The 21856-nt window shown below is 37.2% G+C and overlaps 3 protein-coding genes across 7 annotated transcripts; 2 read left to right on the top strand and 1 right to left on the bottom strand.

Moving 5' to 3' along the window:
- Window positions 1-928: 928 nt before the first annotated feature.
- Window positions 929-6350, bottom strand: LOC103703379 (D-Tyr-tRNA(Tyr) deacylase family protein). 5 transcript variants are annotated; one of them, XM_088722211.2, is made up of 9 exons: window positions 6182-6349; window positions 6012-6103; window positions 2963-3029; window positions 2807-2882; window positions 2551-2691; window positions 1750-1775; window positions 1608-1663; window positions 1408-1459; window positions 929-1242 (listed from the first exon to the last, which is right to left on the bottom strand). In XM_088722211.2, exons 1-8 carry the CDS (start codon window positions 6221-6223, stop codon window positions 1420-1422), a joined length of 540 nt encoding a protein of 179 aa, XP_088578337.2. In that variant the 5' UTR covers window positions 6224-6349; the 3' UTR covers window positions 929-1242; window positions 1408-1419. The 5 variants fall into 5 exon arrangements, 4 of the variants coding, with proteins under 4 accessions (XP_088578337.2, XP_008784440.4, XP_088578336.2 ...); XM_008786218.6 differs by having other exon boundaries at window positions 2807-2837; window positions 6182-6346; XR_015987273.2 differs by lacking the exon at window positions 929-1242 and having other exon boundaries at window positions 1726-1775; window positions 6182-6350.
- Window positions 6351-6935: 585 nt separating this feature from the next.
- On the top strand, window positions 6936-11507 carry LOC103703378 (ATP synthase F1 complex assembly factor). The gene is made up of 4 exons (XM_008786217.6): window positions 6936-7402; window positions 8658-8737; window positions 8816-8874; window positions 11093-11507. The coding sequence occupies exons 1-4, from the start codon at window positions 7073-7075 to the stop codon at window positions 11395-11397; spliced, it is 774 nt and encodes a 257-aa protein (XP_008784439.4). The 5' UTR covers window positions 6936-7072; the 3' UTR covers window positions 11398-11507.
- Window positions 11508-13192: 1685 nt separating this feature from the next.
- HGO (homogentisate 1,2-dioxygenase) lies at window positions 13193-21435 on the top strand. Its single transcript, XM_008786216.6, has 9 exons — window positions 13193-13602; window positions 14427-14657; window positions 16495-16574; window positions 18647-18814; window positions 18927-19102; window positions 20389-20458; window positions 20577-20731; window positions 20824-20907; window positions 20994-21435. The coding sequence occupies exons 1-9, from the start codon at window positions 13406-13408 to the stop codon at window positions 21219-21221; spliced, it is 1389 nt and encodes a 462-aa protein (XP_008784438.4). The 5' UTR covers window positions 13193-13405; the 3' UTR covers window positions 21222-21435.
- The last annotated feature ends 421 nt before the right edge of the window (window positions 21436-21856 follow it).

Below are 21856 nucleotides of genomic sequence, written 5' to 3'. Positions count from 1 at the left end.
TATTGCACTTGAAGATTTCCACTTTAAGACTTATAGTTGTACCTTTTTAAGTGAAAAATGCGAAACATAAATATCTCTCAGGGCACGTTTGATTCGCGAAAAAAGAAAGAAAAAAAAGTATGGTCAACGAGAAAGTAATGAAATGTCTCTTGTTTGATTGAAGTTTTCAAAGGAGAGAGGCGGAAAAGTTATATTCCTATGAGAATATGATTACCACATTTCATGCGAAAGTCTTTTCCATAAGAAACATGGAAAAATTACTTTCCATGAGGTGGCGGGAATCACTATATTTTTATTTTTTTTTCAAAAAGATCCTTCAGCATTAAAGAAGCATTAAAGAGGCATTAAAGACCTAATTTTTATTAAAAGTATAATAGGAATTATACATAATTTTTTCAAAAAAGTGGATGGTCAACCAAACATAAGCACTTTGTAAATTTGTTACTTTTCCATTATCAACCAAACATGCCAAAAGTACTTTCCTAGGTATCATCTTCCTAAAAATCTACTTTGCAGAAATCATATTGCTAGAAGGAAAAATGCTTCCCGCGAACCAAAAGAGCCCATAGAAGAACGAGCTGCCAGCGAGAGCTTCAATAAGCAAGTTCCAATGACAGCCGTGTAATTTTTTTTGTTTTTACGGGATTTTTGCCGCTGCAGCTCTACTCTTTTTATGTTTTTAGGCTCGAGGCTTGATCTCTCGCCTTAGCAAACGCACGAAAGGAAAGGAGAGCAAAACAAAGCAAGTAATACGTGCCAAGTTATCAATCTGCTAAAGTCGGCATGGAATCCCATCTTTACCAGAATTTGGTGGGTTAAGGGTTTACCTGGAGTAGGGCTACCCCCTGTGGCTCCTCCAGGCCCTTCTATTTAGTCTTTTTTTAATGAAAAAAAGGAGAAGCAAAGAAAAGTAGGCACTTCTGAGGAGTCTTAAAAAGCTGAACTGTTTCTTTGACAGCGTGCAGGTTCCAAATACAGCAATGACATAAAAAGTTTCCCCCTTAACCGCTATAAGCTTTCAGTCATGAGTTTAACTAAAATACAATCAGACTATCACTGTTGGTGAATCATTGCCACAGACTTTATAAAGACCAATATTCACTTTTATCCAGCACCTCTACCTTGAAAATTGGAAATAGATATCTTTCATCCATAATATGTTTTAAATTCATGATCTGCATAAATTGGGATTGCTGCTCATATACTGCAAGCTCGCCAATTTTGAATAGACATCCTTTGCACCTACAAACAATAATCAAAAGACAAATTAATTAATTAGCCCAGACAAAGTGAGCGGATTGTGACTTATTTTTATATTCTTTTTTTTCCCAAAAAGCAGCAATGGGGCAACTGCATATGGATATGGTAGTATTCCAGTAGGTCATTTTACAAAATGACTGATCTTACATTTTTAGTCCTTTATGGCTTGCCATCTTCAGCCACCTCGCAAGTACCACTCCTAACAGATCCATCAACTTAAGTCAGATGCGGTTCAGATATCTTCAAGTTGCAATATTAGTTGAAGTTAAAAATCAATGAAAGCCTCCCTTAAATCAGTAAACTGTGAATTCCATGTTTAATTTCCTACTTACCAAAAATAAACTCACCTTGATTGTGATGAATCAAATTGCATTGTGACAGGGCCATCATTCACCAAGTTAACCTGCATATTCGAGCAGATTTTAGAGCTTGTAGAACAAGTGAACGTGACAGTATCCATCATACCAAAAATAGTGTACTTCAAACCACCTTCATCATTGCTCCGAAAATGCCATCTGTCATGATTAATAACTCATCATCAGAAATATAACTGTAGCAGGAAAATCATTTAAAGGTAAACATGGATGTGCTAAATAAATTGTTTTTCCGATATCACAAAGACAGAATAGAACAGTCTCAAGAGATTCAACAAAAAGGTGCCAAGAAATTTATAGCAGGCAATTTTAACTATTAAGGAAGATCTGTTTACATGAAATACTGGACCAAGAAATAGAGATATTTATGTTGATGACAGCAGCAAATCATCTGGTTGTGACAGCATTGATTATATTCACTTTTCATCCATATTTAAGGGAAAGTAGAAGAATATATGTGAGCAGATAACAACTGAAGTCAAGCCAGCCTTTAGTACAAATATACTAGAGTTGGTTCTTCAAAACTTGTGACACAATGTTTGATCCATATCCAGGGAAAATTAGAAGAATATGTGTGAGCTTATGAACAACTGAAGTCAGGTAACCCTTTAGTAAAAATACACTAGAGTTGCTTCTTCAAAACTTGTGATATGATGAAGATTTTTCAAATAATTAAATAACCACTTTAATGCAATGAATATGCACATAAGGAGAATGTATATCATTATCATATGAGGTCATTGCAAGGCTCAGGTTATTTCAACCACATGAGTAGATAATGGTCAACACATGCAAAATATTGCCATACTTATGAATAATATAAAGCACAATCAGCACTATTTTTTTTTTTTTTAAAACGATCAGATAAACAGGTTAAAATTGTTAATGTATTGCAAGCAAACATAAGATTCTTTACCTTTGACTGCATCTGCAGCGTATGATTTGCGAAACTTTTCAACTAATGATGCATAAAAAAGTTTTGCCTTCTGAGGTGGCATAGCCACATGAAAATCTGGCTTGTTACCCTTTAAGATGCCATATAAGGTGAACTGACTCACTGAAAGATAAGAAGAAGAGATGAAGGGAACACATTGAATAATTACCATTACATACATGAAAGAATATATCCAACAAGACATTCATTAGCTTAGGAATATGCTCTGCGAGTATACCTAATAGAACTCCAAAACTCTGCTGCATAACCTGCCAATATGATAAAATTAACCTTAAGGCAATTACGTGTAAAGCCTGCATGCTCAGCTTGGCTTGATAAAAGTTCTGTGCAGTCTCCAACACATATAGGATAGGTATTTGATTCATCTACTTACACTTTGATCCCATGCTTTTCCACTCCTCTCATTCGGGAATAGCCTCATATTCAAGACCTTCCTACAGCTGTGGTTGCACATAAAAGGATACTCACAGGTTAACTATAGTTACTGTCTATCTAAAAAAATATTACAAGTTTAACCAGAAAAAAAATGTATTATTATGATTAAATTAATCTGCATACCAATGCTATGGCAAAAGATAAACATCACTGTAAAATTACAGTAGGGCCATATCCACTAAAAATTATAAATTTAAGGACTTTCGAAGAAGAAATTAAAAAATTAATTATGCATTAAAGAGTCAATACAAAAAATCATATTGTTGTGGGATGGGGTTCCCAGTTTAGTCCCACATCGGCTAATCAGCGGAAAGGTCTGTGCCTTAAATGGGGGGCTCAATAACCTCTCCCCACCGAGGGCTCCTCTACGGAGGGACAAAACCGTGAGGGACGCCTAAGCCCCCTGTACGAGCTCCGCGCCTGCAGGTGGGTGCGCACCCCGTGCGAGCTCCGCGCCCACGGGGCCCAAAGCGGACAATACCATATCGCTCTGCCGAGCTGAGCTGCTCCAGCACTCTCTCGTTCAGGCGAGGGCCCTTTTGTAAGACAAAACCGTGAAGGTAGGGGTAGTACCTCCGCGGACCCCCGCGCCGTTAGGGCTCGGGACCGTCATTGGGCAAAGACCCTGGGCGACCTCCCGGAGACCCGAAGCGGCAATCCCAGAGCGGACAATACCTCGGGAGGGACGCAGATGCTTTCCCTGCTCGGCTGGTGTGTGGGCTGCTGCCGGGGTGAAACCCCGCAACACATATACAAGCATGAAAACGGAAATTCCACAATATTAAATTTGCAACTTAAAAAAATGCAAGAAATCAATCTCCAAAAGTTCTCAAAGCACAAATGATGAACAAGAAACTAATAAGAAAATGCCTTTCAAATGGAATTTTAGCCTATAACAACCTCATAAAAAGGAACAACCAAAGTCAAATAAAGATGCAACAGCCCATAGCTATGCCTTATTCTTTATCCCATGCTAGAAGGTTGGTGTGTGCTTCTATATGTAGGAACAAGAAGAAGGAAGAAGAATTTAACAGCTTTATTTTATTTTTATATAGAACAAGGGGAGAGGGCATTGTTTATGAAACTACATGAAGAATATAGCTATTTCAAAAGAAAAAGATATTGATAAGATTATCTAACTTTGTAAAGAGTTCTGATTAGGCACATGTAACTGCTTTTGCTGGAAAGAAATGAACAAATGCTAGGATCATGAAAAGAGGTGACTTTAATAGTCCTGGAAAGAGTACAGGACAAGAAAACAAACATGGATGAAGGTTTGGAGATTGTACTTCGGAGAGAGATATGAGTCACCACGAGTCTCTAAAAGGATAGAACCAAATTTCACTAGACCCATACACCAAACTTATCTGAAAGTGTGTACAGGAGCGTGAAAGCATAGATTTCAGAATTTGAAGTAAAGAAGCAGCCAGAAAGCAATGGCAGGTTGAGTTTCCATAAAGGTAGCAAGCATGGCATCTTTAGTAACAAATTTTAGCTATTAAGTTATAAGGTGTCTGCAATTTGATAGGTAGCAGATACGTGTTAGTCAACAGCAAATGCCCAAATAATAACTGCCTTTCACCTATTTAATAGCTTTAGCATGTAAGTAGCTTCTATGGTTCGCACAAACTAATTTGCTTTGTAAGAAAAATTACATCATTGGAACTTGGTGAAGGTCATGGAATGGATAGAAGGGAATGCTTGATCTAGTGAAAAATATAAGCTGAAAATTATGGAGGTTTTGGCAGAATTACTAGCAAGAATACAAGGCCTTTGTTCTTCTTCTTTATTTTTTATTTTTTTTTAAAAGAGAGGGTTCTCCCCTCCCAACTATTTGTGACTTGGAATGATGGTGGGGATGATTCATTTTGGATCCCTTACAGGTCCTTTTGTGAATTCAAAATTTCTTGCTTTCTACTGAAACATGAAGAAACCAGGCTTTTAGGCATGGGATGGGATGCGAAGGATCGACGTTGAAATCAGAAGGATGTTGGTAGTTTTGGAAGTTGCATGCATGAGGTGAATGCTCACATGGAGGTGAATCGTTAATGAAGTGCTCTACATAGCGAAAATAAAGTTTATCTATTAGAGGTGCTGGAATTGGAGTTCCATGAAAAGAAGGACCATAAGGCTGTTGTTGTAGGTGTACAGCAGCCATTGCAATTTCTGCAGCTAGATGAATCCAATGTTCTTTATTAAATTTCAAGCAACGTACATGCATGTTCATCTTTCTCTGACTTCTAATCAAATCAACTAATTAACATTCTAGTTCAGATGGTGCACTGAACAAATTCTTTACTTTAAGTCTCTAATACATTTTTGAAATTCTTCAAATATAAAAGTTACCTAAATCTTGAGATTCAAGACAAAAGGCCAACATAAACATAAACATATATAAAAGCCGTATGGTTTTATTACTCTTTTCTTGCTATTGATCTCCTTTTTTTTTCTTCCAGATGTCATCCTATCGCCATCACCTCTATCCTGCATTACACATAGACAGAGCTACCATAACATACCACACCATCAGAAGTTCCCCTTCACCATATCCTCTGTAAGCATTGTTCTTAAACTTCTTTCTGCATAAACATTTCTATCTCTAATCTACCCGGTTCTAAAACACATTCAACCTAACATCCTCACCTTTAATACTCTCATTTTATGCAAAACACCAACACTTCATCCAAATGCTTTCCATCTACTTGATGCATTTTTATGATGTAATATGTAATTCGAACTTTGCAATTCATTTCCAATTTCCATGGAAAGTGCATGCAGAGAGATTGCTTCTCTCTAAGCCCTCCATTAGGGCATAATTAACCTCTTCCGCACTTACTAATTCACTCGTCAGAAGCATCGATGCGGGACTAAACACGAGCTCTCTTCACTCAATCAAACTATTTGGGCTGCAAAGATTGGTTGCTAGTGAAATTAAAAAGGGAAGAAAGACTAGAGCAAGGAAAGTAAAAGGGACGGAGAGCTTGCACATGTAATCGGCATCGGAGTCGGTGTCGGATTCGTGGATGCCGACGAGGACGAGGAGGCCCGGCCCGATCTCCGACACGACGCGCCCCTCCACCTGCTCGTTACATTGCGTCGAGATTTCTGGTCAAGACCTCCAATCCAAGAGTCGAGAGAGGTTCAAATAAGTGCTTACCTCGACGCTGGCGGAGAGGACTCGCTGCACCACAGCCCTCATCTCCGCCGCTGCCTCCTCCTCCTCCTCCTCCAACCCCCAGCGATGGTCGCAGATACCGGCGGCAGATTCACCCTGACGCCCCGAGCTAAAAGCCTTTCCTGGCCGTCCGTCAGCTGAACAATCACGTGGGGTGATCTTTAGAATATTTTATATTTTACATTTTTTTTCAAAAATATCATAGTCGATTTTGATGTAAATATATTTATATTCTAAGCATTTATCTTAATTTATAATAAAATAATTATATGTATAAATAATAATATTAAAAATAATATATAATATATAAATTTATATTATATTATAGGTTAATCGGAGCAGAGCAGGTAAAGTCTAGATTTTTTGTTGAAATCCGGCGGAAATTTTGAAATCAAACTCGGGCCGAACTAGAGGCAAATAGGGCTATAGCCTATAGATTGTGTGATATTTTATATGGCCAAGTCACTCCAGAGATACTCTGTAGATGGGAGAGAAGAGCCGTGTTGAGTGTTTGGAACTTTTTATTTTTTAATTTTATAGGATGTATTTTACCAATATATATAAATTATTAATTAAAAAAAAAAGGGAAAGAAAGAAAAAGAAAAACTCGAGCCCAACTTGCCAATAATCAGCTCGTTTGCCGGTCCTAAACTGAAGTATTCAGACTGGAGCATTTTTACGTATATAACCCCGACAAAATAAGAAACTATAATCCCAGCCTGGAGATTCTCGTATTGGGTCAAATTTCATGGATGGGTTCGGTTGGGCCTGGTAGCCCAAACCCAGGCCGAACAAACAACTCCCTGTTCTGCCACCGAGCTGCGTTTTCTTCTTAAAGCATCGAACCCTCCATCCGTTCGACGTTTTGCCACCATGCGGAGCCTTCTGACGGGAGTCCTAAGGCGTTCCAAGTCTTGGATCACACGATCTTCTCTCCGCCATCCTCCTCCTCCCCAGTTTTCTTCTTCTTTTTCTTCTTCTCGCAAACCCTACTACCGCGGTGGTGGCTTCTTCTCCCACGAGACCTTAACCCAGGAGGCTATTCCAGGCGATTTCCTGAAATGGGCAACGGTGGGCTTCCATCGAGGGTCGAGATTCGCCACCGGTTACGCCCCTCTTCAGGCCAAGCCCTTGGACTCCATCATCGACATCGAAAGGGCCAAAACTCGCTCGCCCGAGGACCTCATTTCCATCTGGGATGATGTAATTCCTATAAATCCCCCTTTCGTTCTATTTTAATTCTATGGATGATGTTGTTGTCCCTTCCGTTAGGATTATGGAAATTTAACGATTTTTTTTATTGGGAAATCTAAAATCAAGGCTTGAAATTGATCAGCATTTCGAGTACCATCTATTTGGTAATTTGTAGATGTGCCCTTTATGCTCGAACATGTTTACTAAGTGTGCTAGATTGCATCTAAAAGGAATTATAGTCAATTCGGTTCGACTTTAATACTCACAGGCATGGAGGCCACTGCACATAGGTGACTCCTTGCCTCTGAAAAAATCTTGTGTTGAGCTAATTCAAAGCAATGTCTTTTTTTTTTTCAATCCACTTATACTTTTCCCATGAATTTTCCTTGATGGTTTTTTGCAATTGAAAGGTCTGATCTGTTAGTGATGTCTCTCTATGGGCTTTGGCTCCATCACTTTCGTTGAATCAACTACAAATTTCTTTGTTAAACCTTTATTTGAAGGATTTGCAAGATTTCTATTTCATCTCGCATGCTTATATTCTGCTAAAACTCATCTGAATTTATACAGATTATATGCTTCCCTTTGTCATTATGTTTTGAACTCTTTACCTTAGTGATGTCAGTGAAATTTTTATAATGAGTCGGTACCTTAAATCTGTTAATATCATTTAAGCCATCCAAGCTTAGTCACAGGGAGAATTAAAGCTAAAGACTTGGCTTCCCTTGTGAATTAAGAAGTCCATATAGGCTTCCAAAATATTTCGCATCCTCCTAGGGTGAAATTGATCATCCAACTAGCAGCATTATATCCTTTTGAGATAATAAGCATACCATTCCATGCAGTTCATATCAATATTTCGTGATTAATTGAGTAATCTTTTGAGTTCTTGGTCTATAGAAGCTTGTTAACTGTGCCTATGTAACCTTCATGTGATGTAAGTTATGTCATGTCGAGTCTAGTTTAAGGTAGTCTTGGGATACAGCATCACATATATTCTTTCTCTAGATGGAAATTACTACAGACAGGATACTCCCATGTGTATATATATAATAAGCAAAACTTAATAATCTTGGATATTTTCTTGTTTATAACTATACATTTTAATAGAGTTCACATAGCTTTTACTTGTTTAAATTTCATACAACATTCTAATGAGTTGCGAAATTCCATCATAGGGATTCTTGTAACAAATTCTAGTTAGACTTTTATAACTAAGGCTGTGGAAGGACTGATTTTTTCCTTTTTTTTTTTGAAACTCCAGTATCATTTGGGAAGAGGTCATGTAGGTGCATCCATGAAAGCTAAGTTGTACCATTTAATGGAGCAAAGATCAATTACTTGGTAATTGTCTTATTTTGTTTTCTACAATGTATGCAAACAGATATGCTGTACTTATTCCTCCACATTCCTTTTTCGCAGCCGGCATTTCGTTATTCCTTTGTGGAGGGGGAGTGGCTATACCAATATGTTCGTTCAAGGTCTTATTTTTGAACCTTTTTAATGCCTTTCGTTATGCTGTATAAAAGTTCTATTGTAAGTTTTATCAACTCACCATTCAAAGAAACCATCTTGTCCTATGCCTTCTGTTCTTTTATCTCTGCATGTAGCCTACTTTTTTTTGTCATGACTGAAATACATGCTCTGATGAGATAATGTCTTAGCACGAGAGGTGAGTAATAGAATTTAAATGGAGAAGAAAAACCTTTGACAGAATCTTTGGGCATTTAATTTTGTAGGAAATTTCAAAAAGGACAGTGGGTTTAAAAATAAAGTAGTAAAAAAGAAGGGGACATCCCAGTGCATAACTTGCTGAGTGTCCACATCGGAAGTTGGGAGTAGTCATGAATCATGTCTTGATTGCGTCATCTAACATTGTGAGGCTGTGCAACGGGGGGTAAAAAGGTTTGGAGGTGTGAAAAATCTAAAAATGGCCAGAAGCCAAGCACCCGTAAGTCAAAGAAAAGCAATCCGATGCACATGGACCCATTTAGTGAGAGTGAAAGAGAACTTCAGTATAGAGGAGCAATATATCAAGTGGAAAATTGAAGCCATACAAGAACAATCTGTTTACCACTTGGAGTGGAAGTGTAATGCAAGGGTACATGAACCAAAAAGAGGGATTCGTGTTTCTGAATTATGGTCATATAGATTGGTTTAGATTATATTTTTCTTGATGTTTGAATCATGGTAAAGTATATTTACATTTGGTTGTTTCATTATGATTGTCTTATCAACATGCATATAATTGGTTGGTGATGCTCCTGATCATTGTGTATGGTTCTTTATATTCTTAGCTTGAATGTCAAACATCCGATTGTAAATATGCTTCTAACATATGATTGTAAATGTGCTTTTAACATTATTAAGCCTGTTAGATAAGATTATTCTTCATTAAAACTTATTATTTGTATGAATTTATTGAAAAGTGGTTTTATTTCTATTTATGTAATTGATTTCAATACCTCTGCTTCCTAAGTTCATTAAAGAAATAGAATAGATACAAGCAAGAGAATTTGATTGATGTTATCTTCAGGCAGTACAACTAGCACTTGGAAGAGTATGAGAAGAAAAAATGGCAAGTTGCCTAGCTTTTGATATTTGTGAATTGTGATTGGTTGATTACATTCTAAAAATGGATGGTTGACCAAACACTTGATCCAGATGCATTAAATGAAGAGCACCTGATTCTAATCGTTTTAATGAGAGATGAACCATCTTCAGGGCATCTCAGTATGGAAACTTGCTAGGTGAAGAAATTTACCATTGATTAGCATGACTGCAAAAAAGAAATGGGGAGCAAACAAGGTCTTTCGTTTCCTTTGGGAACTCTACGACTTGGTCCGAAGGAAAGGGTTTGGGGACGCCCTTGAGTACGTGGGAAGTGCCAGAGTGAGCTCAGCGGTCAGCCCCTGGAGAATAGGTCAAGGTGTGATGAAGTAGAAATAAATTTTGAAGAAATAATAAACAATGTGTTTTTTGTTGAAGAAATGACTGATGACAATACTGAAAAGCATTATGCTTTTTTCCCTTTATATTCATGTTTTCTTCTGTTTTTAAATTGATGTTCGATAAGATGTGACTTTCTTTTCTTTAAAGTCATTTGTTTGCGTAATGAAATGGTCCATCAAGCTGTTCAATCTTCTTTAACAACTTCATGTTCAGAATACTAACAGTCCTGATTGCCCTGAAAACCTGTGTCTCCATGAATGGGTTAAAGCATCGAATGTGGGACAGGCATACAAAGTCTTCCCAAGTTATAGAAATTTAAAAATACAAAAATTGTTTCTTATCTGCTAAGTTACAAAGGCCACAAAGCTGCCTTTCCTGTTCATGTCATAATAATGATATGGATGTCTATAACTTGCCAATTTTATCAAAATATTCTTCTGCTTCTTCCAATTGTATTTTATTACTCCGCTTCATTCTATTGTTGCCCAAAATATCAAATACATTGTTTCAATAAATAAGAGTAGAACCAATCATTTTCAGGTTACAATTATGATAAAGTGTTAGAGGAACCATCTTATGACATAGTCATTGATGCATATCTTGTGGAGGCTATAACATAAAACAATGATTATCTAGAAAAACTTGCTCAGTGTGTAGCTTCAGTGGGAAAAAAGTTTTATTTTTCAGGACACATCTACCAGAATGTTTAACTTATTGTGCATTTGTGCTTGTACTGTGATTTTCCAGTGCAGATGCCACACATCCTCTTCACTAGCCTTGAGGATTATAAGGCAAGAGGAACACAAGCAAGTCCTTATTTCACTGTCACCCATTACACGGAGTTTGCAGAAAGCAAAGACGTGGTGCTAATTCGTGGGGATGTCGTGTTTACCAGCAAGCTCAGTGACTCAGAGGCAAGATGGCTTTTGGAGACTGCTCAATCTTTCTATCTAAATGATGTGCGGTACAAGCTTGTCGAGCGGTTCAACAAAGAGACCCACGAGTTTGAGTTCAAGGATGTTCTTCAGACACTTGAAATGCCCACACTGTGATTCCTACTTGACCCATTCTGTTTCCTGAAAGTTCTCCTTTTTCTTCATAGCAAAGAAGTTATTAATGGAGACCAAATCGTTAAGGAAATGATAATTTCGTTTTCTTGCAATCGTCCATTTTTGTCTTTGACATCTGTGCCGTGGCTGAAAATGGAGTGTGGTGTTGAAGTTTGTTATGTTGTTTGAAAGAGGTAATTAGCTTCATTTTTGCCTATTTTAGTTTTAGATTTTGCATCATTATAAGAAGGGATTAAGGTTAATTATTCTTTATTGTGTTTTTATGCGATCACAATTAGCATTCAAATTTGGTCTTATAGTTGTCTGTGCGGATTGAATTTTTTCTTTATTAAAAATGCAAAGAACTTTAAAAGTAACTGAAATATTTTTTTCATCCTTCTGCTGGAGGAACTGGTCCGGCTAAGAGGAATATTTTCCCATGCCGGACACCGTTGGAGCTGAGGTATAGTGACAGTTTCCTAGCATGTTTTGCTTTGAACCTGAATTTCTTTGGCATCATTTTTTAGCATAATTTTTCTTTGGCTGAAGTGCAGTGAAAACTTCGGTTGAGTAATGTTGGTGAGGATTGGATTGCTGGACCAGCAACTCGTATGGTCGGTTCCTTTCTTTTTATTATTATTACTTAAAGACAGATGAAGGGTGGGAGATCTACCAAGTACCAACACTATAATTTACCTGGGTCCAGATGTATTGTGTGATAGATTCTTGAAGGTTTCTTCTAGGTTTTTGATATGTGCAGTATACACGACAGATATATTGAACCATAGATGACTGAATTCTCTGAGTCGCGGTAAACTCCCAGAATCTAGGTGCCATTTCTCCAAAAGCAGCACACTTCCAGATCCTAGGCGCGGGAAGTAGGTCAATAATATGAGTAATTGCGGGACTAGTATACTATTCGTGATTAAAGACTGGTCGAGTATGGCTACGGAGGAAATAAAGAAGAATGGATCATCTGTTTGATTTTTTCAATTTGAAATTTCCTGCTTCGTTTCGGTATTCGGCTCTTTTCTTTTATAGTCCTTTCCCTTCCTTTTTTTTTTTCCACTTCTTTTGGTTTTTGTACTTCTAATCTTTTCTCAGAAACGTGCAGTGAGGACAAATCCAGTTCTTCGAAGAAAGACACAAGCCTACACGACTTATATTTAAAATGTATCAGCTTTCGACGTTGCACATGGGTGCGCTCGAAGCTATATAAATATTAATATTAATATAAATATTAATATTAATAATAAAAAGTTTAGCTCCGTTATTTTTAAAATTTATTATTTAATATATAATATGAATTTGACTATTAAAACTTTTAACTTATTATAATTTATTATATTATTATGTTACATTTCACAAAAATAAAACAGATATCATTCTTGCGTGTTGCATAGGCTATATACTTGTTCACATAATTTGTGTGCCTGAACACGAAATATTGGTTGCTGTGATATTATTATTTTATGACAAATATTATATAATAGAAACAATAGTTGTTATTTAATATTTTTATTATTTATCTAAAAATAATATTTAATTTAAATATCTGTAGAAGCTAGTAAGATTTTTTTTATTCAGTATCAATAACTATACTTATTTTCTATTACTTTTCATATTCTCCGGCCAGACGGAGTAAGAGGCGTGGGACCTTATTTCTGTTATTTAACCGGAATAAATTACAAATGATACCAAGGGAAAGATAACAGAGAGACAACGGCGTTATTAAAACCACCTGCCTGACGAAGTTCATCACTGCGTATCCTTATCGGCTTATTCTCCCACCATCCGTAGAGACTCTTTCCAACCGCCAATGGGCTCACGAGTCGCGACTACCTTACGAGCTACGGCTCTCCAAGAGAGTACAAAGCCATAAAAAATTAGAAAGGAGACGTTGTGGTCTCCACCACAGCGACCCACCACTTCCCTCTTCCTCCTCCACCTCCTCCTTTGTCCTTCGGTCACCGGACCTTGAAGCCCCTCCTTCCTCTCACTGATCCCGGCCATGGAGAAACCGGCGGGCGACGACTCCGGCTTGTGGGCGGAGTACCAGTCCGGGTTCGGCAACCACTTCTCGTCGGAGGCGCTGCCGGGGGCGCTGCCAACGGAGCAGAACAACCCCCTCCTCTGCCCCTATGGCCTCTACGCGGAGCAGATCTCTGGCACTGCCTTCACCGCCCCTCGCAAGCAAAACCAGAGGAGGTACCCTTGCAACCCGCGCCCGACCTCTGAATCAGCTACTGCTTCGAATTCCTTCTAATTTTAATTCCTATGATTTCTTTATCGGAGAATTTTTTTTTTCTTGGTCGATGATCGGTGTGAAAGTACCCATTAGTCCGTCTCAGTTGGTCAGAATAAAATTGTTTTCTATTTCTTCTTCTTGTTTTTTTTTTTTTGCTAAAATTCTATTTCTTCTTCTACAGTCAAAGTTAGAATGGGTGCTTTGCGTTCTTGATGATTTTAAATTTTTTAATGGTATAGATAAGCTTTCTCGTGTTAAGATGCCCTGTTTAAATGGTTCATTAACTAGATATCAGCTTGGTTGGAATTCTATTTCTTGTTTCCACTTTAGATTTCCTGGTTGATCCCACTGAATTTAGGAACACTGAGTGTTCGATGGATTTTTTAACGAAAGAAAAAGAGTTTTATATAGTTGTTTGAAGATTTTTATGGATCGGTGTTTTTTCTTCCAACATCTTTTAGACATGCTATTTCTATTGCCATAGTGTTTTTCTCTTTTGGATAACTTTTTACAGGGCTTTTCTTCCTATTTAATGATATGAGTACTTGTTTTTTTTTTTTATAGAAGAACTGTTTCTAAAATTGTTCTGTCCGCTGTTTGAATGGAAAATATATACATATAAACATGCACACACCTATTTAGGCACACAGTGCTTACACGCGCACAGATGAATCTGTTTATCAAAATCTTAGGGATTTATTCTGCAATAATATATCTTGTGAGATTGTTCTTTTGGATAAGTGTTTCTGGATGCTGATGTGTTAATTTCCTTGTCCTTTTACAGCTGGTTATATCGTATAAAGCCATCTGTTACTCATGAACCATTCCACCCGCGCGTTCCTGGCCATAAACACCTTGTCAGTGAGTTCAACCAGTTAACAAGCTCTGCTACACCTACTCAATTGCGCTGGAAGCCTGCAGATGTTCCTGATGCTCCAACTGATTTCATTGATGGCTTGTATACCATCTGTGGAGCAGGGAGCTCTTTCCTTCGTCATGGATATGCCATTCACATGTAACAGAGTCTTTCAATAGTTATGATTTAAGTGGCAAATTTTTTTAGGTTACTATTTAAATATCCTAGAACAACCTTTACTGGCATATGCTACATCAAGCATATAATTTCCTTGAGATGTCTGTTAATGAAGATAATGGAGCAGAATAACACTTTGGGTTTGTGGGATATTCATTTTTATGCTTCTTGTAGTGTTACCTGAACTTTTAAAATTTTTGATTTTTCGACGTGTCTACGCACTTGGATGCCTAGACTCTTCAGGACACTTATTGACAGTCTAGGCACTTGGATGCCTGGACTCTTCAGGACACTTATTGACACTTAATATTAAGAAATCAAGATATCATCATAGTCACATATCAACTTTTAGCAGTTCTGCTTGCAAGCTTCATCTCTAAAATAAAGCTAGCAACAAGTCAATCAATTCTATTGAATTACCAAGCAATTAGTCTAAAAAATTATACACCATATACATAAATATATATGTTTATAAACACATCTTACAATATGGACAAGTCGTAGTGTCCAGTTTTATGTAGGTCCCTGTCTCCAACTCTTTGGGCATTTGGACACTTGACCCCTATGTCATGTGTCCTGTCTAGGTGACATTGTTTTTCTGGGATAGTCCACTATTTATTCACTCCTCTTTAGTATTCATAATCTCTCAATGCAGATTTGTAGTTTGAATGTTACCGTGGGTTGTGGGGAGATCTATTTGACAAGCTGCTGATATAGTGTATAAATTAGCATTGTTCTCAGATATTAATTTTTTTCTGGTGGTGCACTCTTCTTGTCCTTCACAGACAAACTTGGAGAGCTACAAATGAATTCTGTTTCTACTTTCTAGAATAACTTTTATAAGCGCCTCAATTTTGCACTGCACTTGGAAGGTAAAGATCTTTGCAAAATCATTATAGTTCAGATCCTTTGCGTTGGTATTCGAAGAACTACAAAAAAGCTAAAATATCCCAAGCCTAATAGGTTCTTGGGCTTGATTCCTAGAGAGCCCTCCTCTCCCGCAAAAAGAGCCTGATCCCTATGCTCTGCAGGAAAATCATCTGACTCCAAACTTTAGCATGAGCTTATAATACCGGGATTTCTAGTTACAATGGAGTGGTTCTCTTGAACTAGTTTCTGAGGAAGAAAAGAACAGAAGCAAAAACCTAGGATTTTAGCCATCTAATTTTGTGTAAGGGCCAGGGAACCTCTGTCCAACCTCAGCGAACCCATAATTTGTTTGATCTTGAGCTCCTGTATGGATAAAAAAAGTTAAAACCCTGATTGATGGAGTTATATCACTGTATTTGGTAATGTTATTTGTTTGTAGAAACCTTCAGTGCTTAACCACAAGATACAGATGCATTGTCAGGTATCAGTCAACATGTTCATGGTTTAACATTGTGTTCCATATTAACAAAAATATCGGATTGGTTCTGCTTATTTAAGTGTCCTGCTATTTTAGTTTTTTGAAATGTTGATATTCAGGAAAAAGGCTTTGTGCCGTCAAAGTGGGGTCTGGATATCTGCAATTAGAAAGGAGAACTCTTGCTGATATGTATATGCAAAAATAGGATTTTATATTTGTCATCGAGCTAGATATTGTACATTAAATTATGTTCTTTTTTTTTCACTTGTTCATAACCTTCGATATTCTTTGGAAAATCATACCTTAAACAATTGAATTACCAGCATGCATTATGCGTCTAGATACTGGATATTATTTACTAGTTCAGTTTGTATTTTGCTTGTAAGATTATTGGAGAAGCACAAGAATATCCTATATATGATATTTAGTGCCTTTGATTTAGACATTCGGATGATCATTGTGTACATGTAGGTATGCTGCTAACAAATCTATGGAAGGTTGCGCCTTTTGCAATGCTGATGGCGATTTTTTAATAGTCCCCCAGAAAGGAAGTAAGTGTTCTCTGACCACTGTGATCTTTGGTCGTTCCTGTATGACTTCTTGGATCTTCTGCTTTTGTATCATCTCATGTTCATGAGTAGGCATTGCTGCTGGTGCCTCAGATATTGTAAGAATGTCTGTTCTTATATTTTGGTTTGTGTTCTTATAATCGGAACTTATGAGTAGTGAATTTATCAGGAGACAAAATCTGTGTGTAAACACCAGCAGGAAATGATAACCAAACTACTTCTGCTCTTATTTCTCGAACACCATAGAAACAGAAATACCTATTAACTGAAACATGAAACTAATCCAGAATCCATAGTGGCATTGCAAGCAGATCATATTGAAACTCAAATGTGAGAAATGAAAAGCATTATTTGGCTAACAGTGATCCTGCATCTAGGTTCATGTATGCCTACTGCTGCTAAGACACTTCACCTGTCTAGAATATCTCACATCTTCTGCATATAATGCACCTATGTATTGATGTTGGAAGCTGCCTTCTGTGCATCTACATGAACATGTTTATGATACGAAATAAATCATCTTTGTAACTAAAGACTACAGCCGTAGTCTTCAATGCTGCTCTTTGTTGTGTCCTACCTTTAGTTTTGATATTAATTGACTCTTATCACCAGTTTATGTTTCCCACACTTGGATTTGTGTAATGTTTCAGTAAAATATCAATTACATCAACATTCTTTAATTTCCTCCAGTACCACAAGTTATGGGATGACATCTATCTTTCTGGAGACAGTTTTCCTTTTTTCCCCACTTCCTTTTTTAGTAAATCTATGTAGATTCTATGCATATGGAACCATTATCATCTCATCTATAGAGTCCTGGTAACTATTACACGTATCAGCACATATTTAGGAACTCAAATGGGATTGACCCTGGAGTCTGATCTTCCCAAGTGCATCATCTCATCTAATTTGGTTATGCCGATCACTTCCATTTAATCTCTATTAACTTTTCTCTATCTGTTCCTTGGAAAATGGAAACAACTTTTTTAGTAAATCGGTTCCTTAGTCCAGAATATTCAGATCGTCAAATTTAAGTAAAATAATAAACAATGGTGTTAGCCTTTTGCAGTTACATCCTTGGACAAATTTTAGTGTTCTTCAAGGGCCAAGAATTCAAAACACTGAAACATATAACTTAGAAATCAAATGTACTTAATATTTCATCTATATTTGTGCACTCGATAGCTTTGTGAAAGTCTTCAGAACTAACTCCCTTTTGGTTTCTGATAATAAGACTCACCAGTTTCTTTGCTTCTATATTTGTGCGCACGATAGCTCTGTGAAAGTCTTCAGAACTAACTCCCTTTTGGTCTCTGATAATGAGACTCTCACCAGTTTCCTTAAGCATCTAACAACATGATGAATTCTAATTTCTGCATGTACATATTTCCATGTAAGCAGTCACCTTATGCTTCCTTGGACAAGATGACTTGCTATTATGTTATGTTCCTGATTGGCAATGTGCTGGAGGATTTCTGGATTTTATTAGTCAGAAATCTACTTCGAAGAAACCCAATAGCGACCTCCCTCAATCTTTTAACATTTCAAATCTTCTGTAGGGTAAGAAGCCATGCCTGTCTTCTTTGTTGATCAAGTCAAGAAACTCATGAAAATATTCAATTTCTATTCTCTTTAGTGGATTGCATTTCTTGTGCTACCAGTAATGACCAAGTCATGGTAAAGGGTTATTGACTTCCCAAAACTTATATAGTTTTCTAAGCTCAAAATCTAGTATATCTTACCATCATTCATAATGACATCTTGAAACCATGAATTGCTTGTTTATTATCTATATGAAAAATGCCGACTTTTGCACTGTTATTTCACATTCCAACTCAAAGTTTACTTCAGATGTGTATCAAACTGGCTGCAGCATAGCAAAATCATAAAAATTGCAGCTACACCTGTTTTGTCTGTTCAAGATGAAAAGCTTGCCAGATTATCGTGCAACTATTCTTACTGATCCAAATGATTAACTAGATCCCAAATTTATATCTTTGTTTTTATACCATTTTCTTGTTTCTCACACCATGTTTTCTTCTTACCAAGCCCAGGATTATTGATCACAACTGAATGTGGAAAACTGCAAGTATCTCCTGGTGAAATGGTTGTTCTCCCGCAAGGATTTCGTTTTGCCATTAACTTGCCTGATGGCCCCTCACGCGGTTATGTTGCTGAAGTTTTTGGCACCCATTTTCAACTTCCTGAGCTTGGCCCAATAGGTAAAGCTTTGATGTCTATCAGAGTGCAAGTGATATTCGAGACATTTTGATCCATCTCATGTGGCATCTTACATGCCAACAAGCCTGTGATTGATTCCTGAATGTTCTTTAGGTGCTAATGGTCTGGCTTCTCCAAGGGATTTTCTTGCTCCCACAGCTTGGTTTGAAGAAAGTTTCCATCCAGGGTACACAATCGTGCAGAAGTTTGGTGGTCAACTGTTCGCTGCAAAACAAAATTTTTCTCCATTTAATGTGGTTGCTTGGCATGGAAATTATGTACCATATAAGGTAACTTCTTCTTTTTAGCATGCTGACTGATAATATATTTTATGATTTTCTCTCAAAAAGATCAAAATCAGGAGTAATTTCTTCATTCTAGGTGGTGAGTTGGTCCCTTTCTGTTATTTTTACATCAAATTCATATATGTTGAAGTGAATTTAGAAGATGACGAAAAGTGGTGAATCAATTCAGTTCAGTTTCTTCTTCGGCAATATCTTCGAAGAATGGTGAATTCTAGAAGTATCACGAACTAATGGAATGGATAGGACGCAATAAATATCATCATCAATAAATTAAACATATGTAGGCCATTATGATTCGGAGGGGGTTATGGAAACACTCTTCAAGAACCAATCTAGCTTTTACCTATAATTATTGACCATTTGGGCTATTTACATGCTGTGTGATTTATGAAAGATAAAAGGAGCAGCAAAAAGATCAAGAGATGATTACAACTATGCTGGGAAAAAGTATTTGATGATATATCATAATATGTAGCTGAGATTTAAGTTCTAATTTTGATTTAGAATGGATGACCAAGACATATTGAATTATGTTTTTTATTGTGTTATATTAGAAATGTTATCTGAAAACTTGGGGAACGTTTGAAGATGTTCTCAATATATCTTAAATGACAAAAATTATAAATCTACAATCTGAATCATATTATTAAATTATTTTCGACAGAAATAAGGCTTTATGAATTTGAATGATACATGATAAGTAAGGTCCAAATGTGAAGTATTTGAATTTTTTAGAGATGAGGATGATGGAGGTTAACATGTTGTGAAACTGCATGTACAATTTTAAAAATAGGCTCAGCAGAGGGAGGTCTAGCACTGCACTCCTGGAGTACGGAGTGGCAGAAATTCAGCTAGACTGGTTGCTGTGAGCAGAAACTGCAAGTGGCCTCAACTAGAGTAGTTTGATTTAGTTTGGCATAGGGTCAAATAAGATAAAGGGGAATCTCAAGAAAACTTTGATGAATATTGCAAGAAAGCATTGGAAGAGGCATTTTTTGACAGGGGAGGTAGTGTCAATAGGATTGAATGGCTTCGAAGGAAGCTGCTGTCAAAATAATACGATACGTTCTCAAAATAAAATGGGCTTGCTTTTTATGCATTCATGCCTGTGGACACATTAACTTGCCAAGACATGTACTTCAATATCTATTTTGAATCTTTGATGTTTGTTGCATTGATATTACATTTATTACAACAAACTTAGATCATTCGTCTGTAGTTTTTTTCCCTCACAGTTCTCTCATTAGTGACACCTGCTGCTGCTTTTTCAGTATGACCTGATTAAATTTTGCCCATATAATACTGTTTTAGTCGATCATGGAGATCCTTCAATAAACACAGGTAGCTTGACTCCAGGCAATGTTTTTACGCCTCATTTTACGTGACTGAATATTAACAGAGTATCATATTTGGTTTATACTGTTTTCTCAATAACCTTTATTGATATCCTGCTTTGCAGTACTGACAGCCCCATCCGATAAGCTTGGTGTTGCATTGCTTGATTTTGTGATTTTCCCACCTCGATGGTTGGTTGCTGAGCATACCTTTCGCCCTCCTTATTACCATCGCAATTGTATGAGTGAATTCATGGGTTTAATCTACGGGACATATGAGGTATTGCTTTGTAACTCTGTAATATCCATTGATGAAATGAAATTTTATTCTTTATAAAGAAGTTACAGTTGCTAAGCTTGGCCTCATTATAGGCTAAAGCTGATGGATTTCTTCCCGGAGGTGCTAGCCTACATAGCTGCATGACACCACATGGACCTGATACTAAAACATACGAGGTGATGTCTGCTTGTGGAAAAAAATAACTTCCAGGCTTTTCATTTCCTGTTCTGGCTTTCCACTGTCTTCTTGATTTACGTGACAGGCAACCATTGCTCGTGCTGAGGATGCCGAGCCATGTAGAATAAGTGGTACCATGGCCTTCATGTTTGAGTCTTCCCTTGTCCCTCGCATCTGCCCGTGGGCTCTTGAGTCTCCAAATGTCGATGCTGACTACTACCAGTGCTGGATTGGACTGAAGTCGCACTTTTCATGCAACGGGAGACCAGAAGTAAATGGAAGTTTCACTCCGAGTAGTGCAAGCTGTGACTAATGGAAGTTCTGCTTGGTGATAAATGTGGTGTGGTGCATGATCATGGAAGCTATGATTGACGCGCTCCTGTTACTGAATTATTCAAGGAGCTATGCTGTACATGTCACAGCAACATAATATCCATGGAAAATAAAGATGTAAAATAAAAAGATATAATGCACACTGAAAGTATGAAGTATTGCATATTGAATGAAGCCCCACATAATTCTGACAACCGAGGAACTTATATCTAAACTAGTTTTGATTCAACATCCATGAACTTATCCGGTCAACTTTTATGCAATAAATCCAATTTGTCTACTCAACCTTTCAAGGTCTTTATTGCTGACGTGGTCAGAATATGCTATTATTGATATTAAGTTCTTTTAGTTTGTGTTTGGTTATAGCAATTTAGGTTTTAGGAAGAAAAAAATAGGGAGAGATACATATTCCTGCTATTGCACTTGTCAACCCAAGTCTTTTAACATCTAAACAATGGCCCTATAAAGTAAATTACTGATAATGCAATGATATGTCCAATTCCTCTTGCAAATTTCAGTATGTCTAGCAGTCAAGATTGGTGTGATGCACCAGAGGAGCGGCGAGTGACTGCTTTGATTGGACCATTCTTCGCATGCTATTTTAGTATTTGTTGC

This window comes from Phoenix dactylifera, chromosome 5 (genome assembly GCF_051530095.1).
Source record: "Phoenix dactylifera cultivar Ajwa chromosome 5, Ajwa_hap1_PhDact_Kaust_v1.1, whole genome shotgun sequence".
Lineage (NCBI taxonomy): Eukaryota > Viridiplantae > Streptophyta > Magnoliopsida > Arecales > Arecaceae > Phoenix > Phoenix dactylifera.
This window is presented reverse-complemented; position numbering and strand designations above follow the sequence as displayed.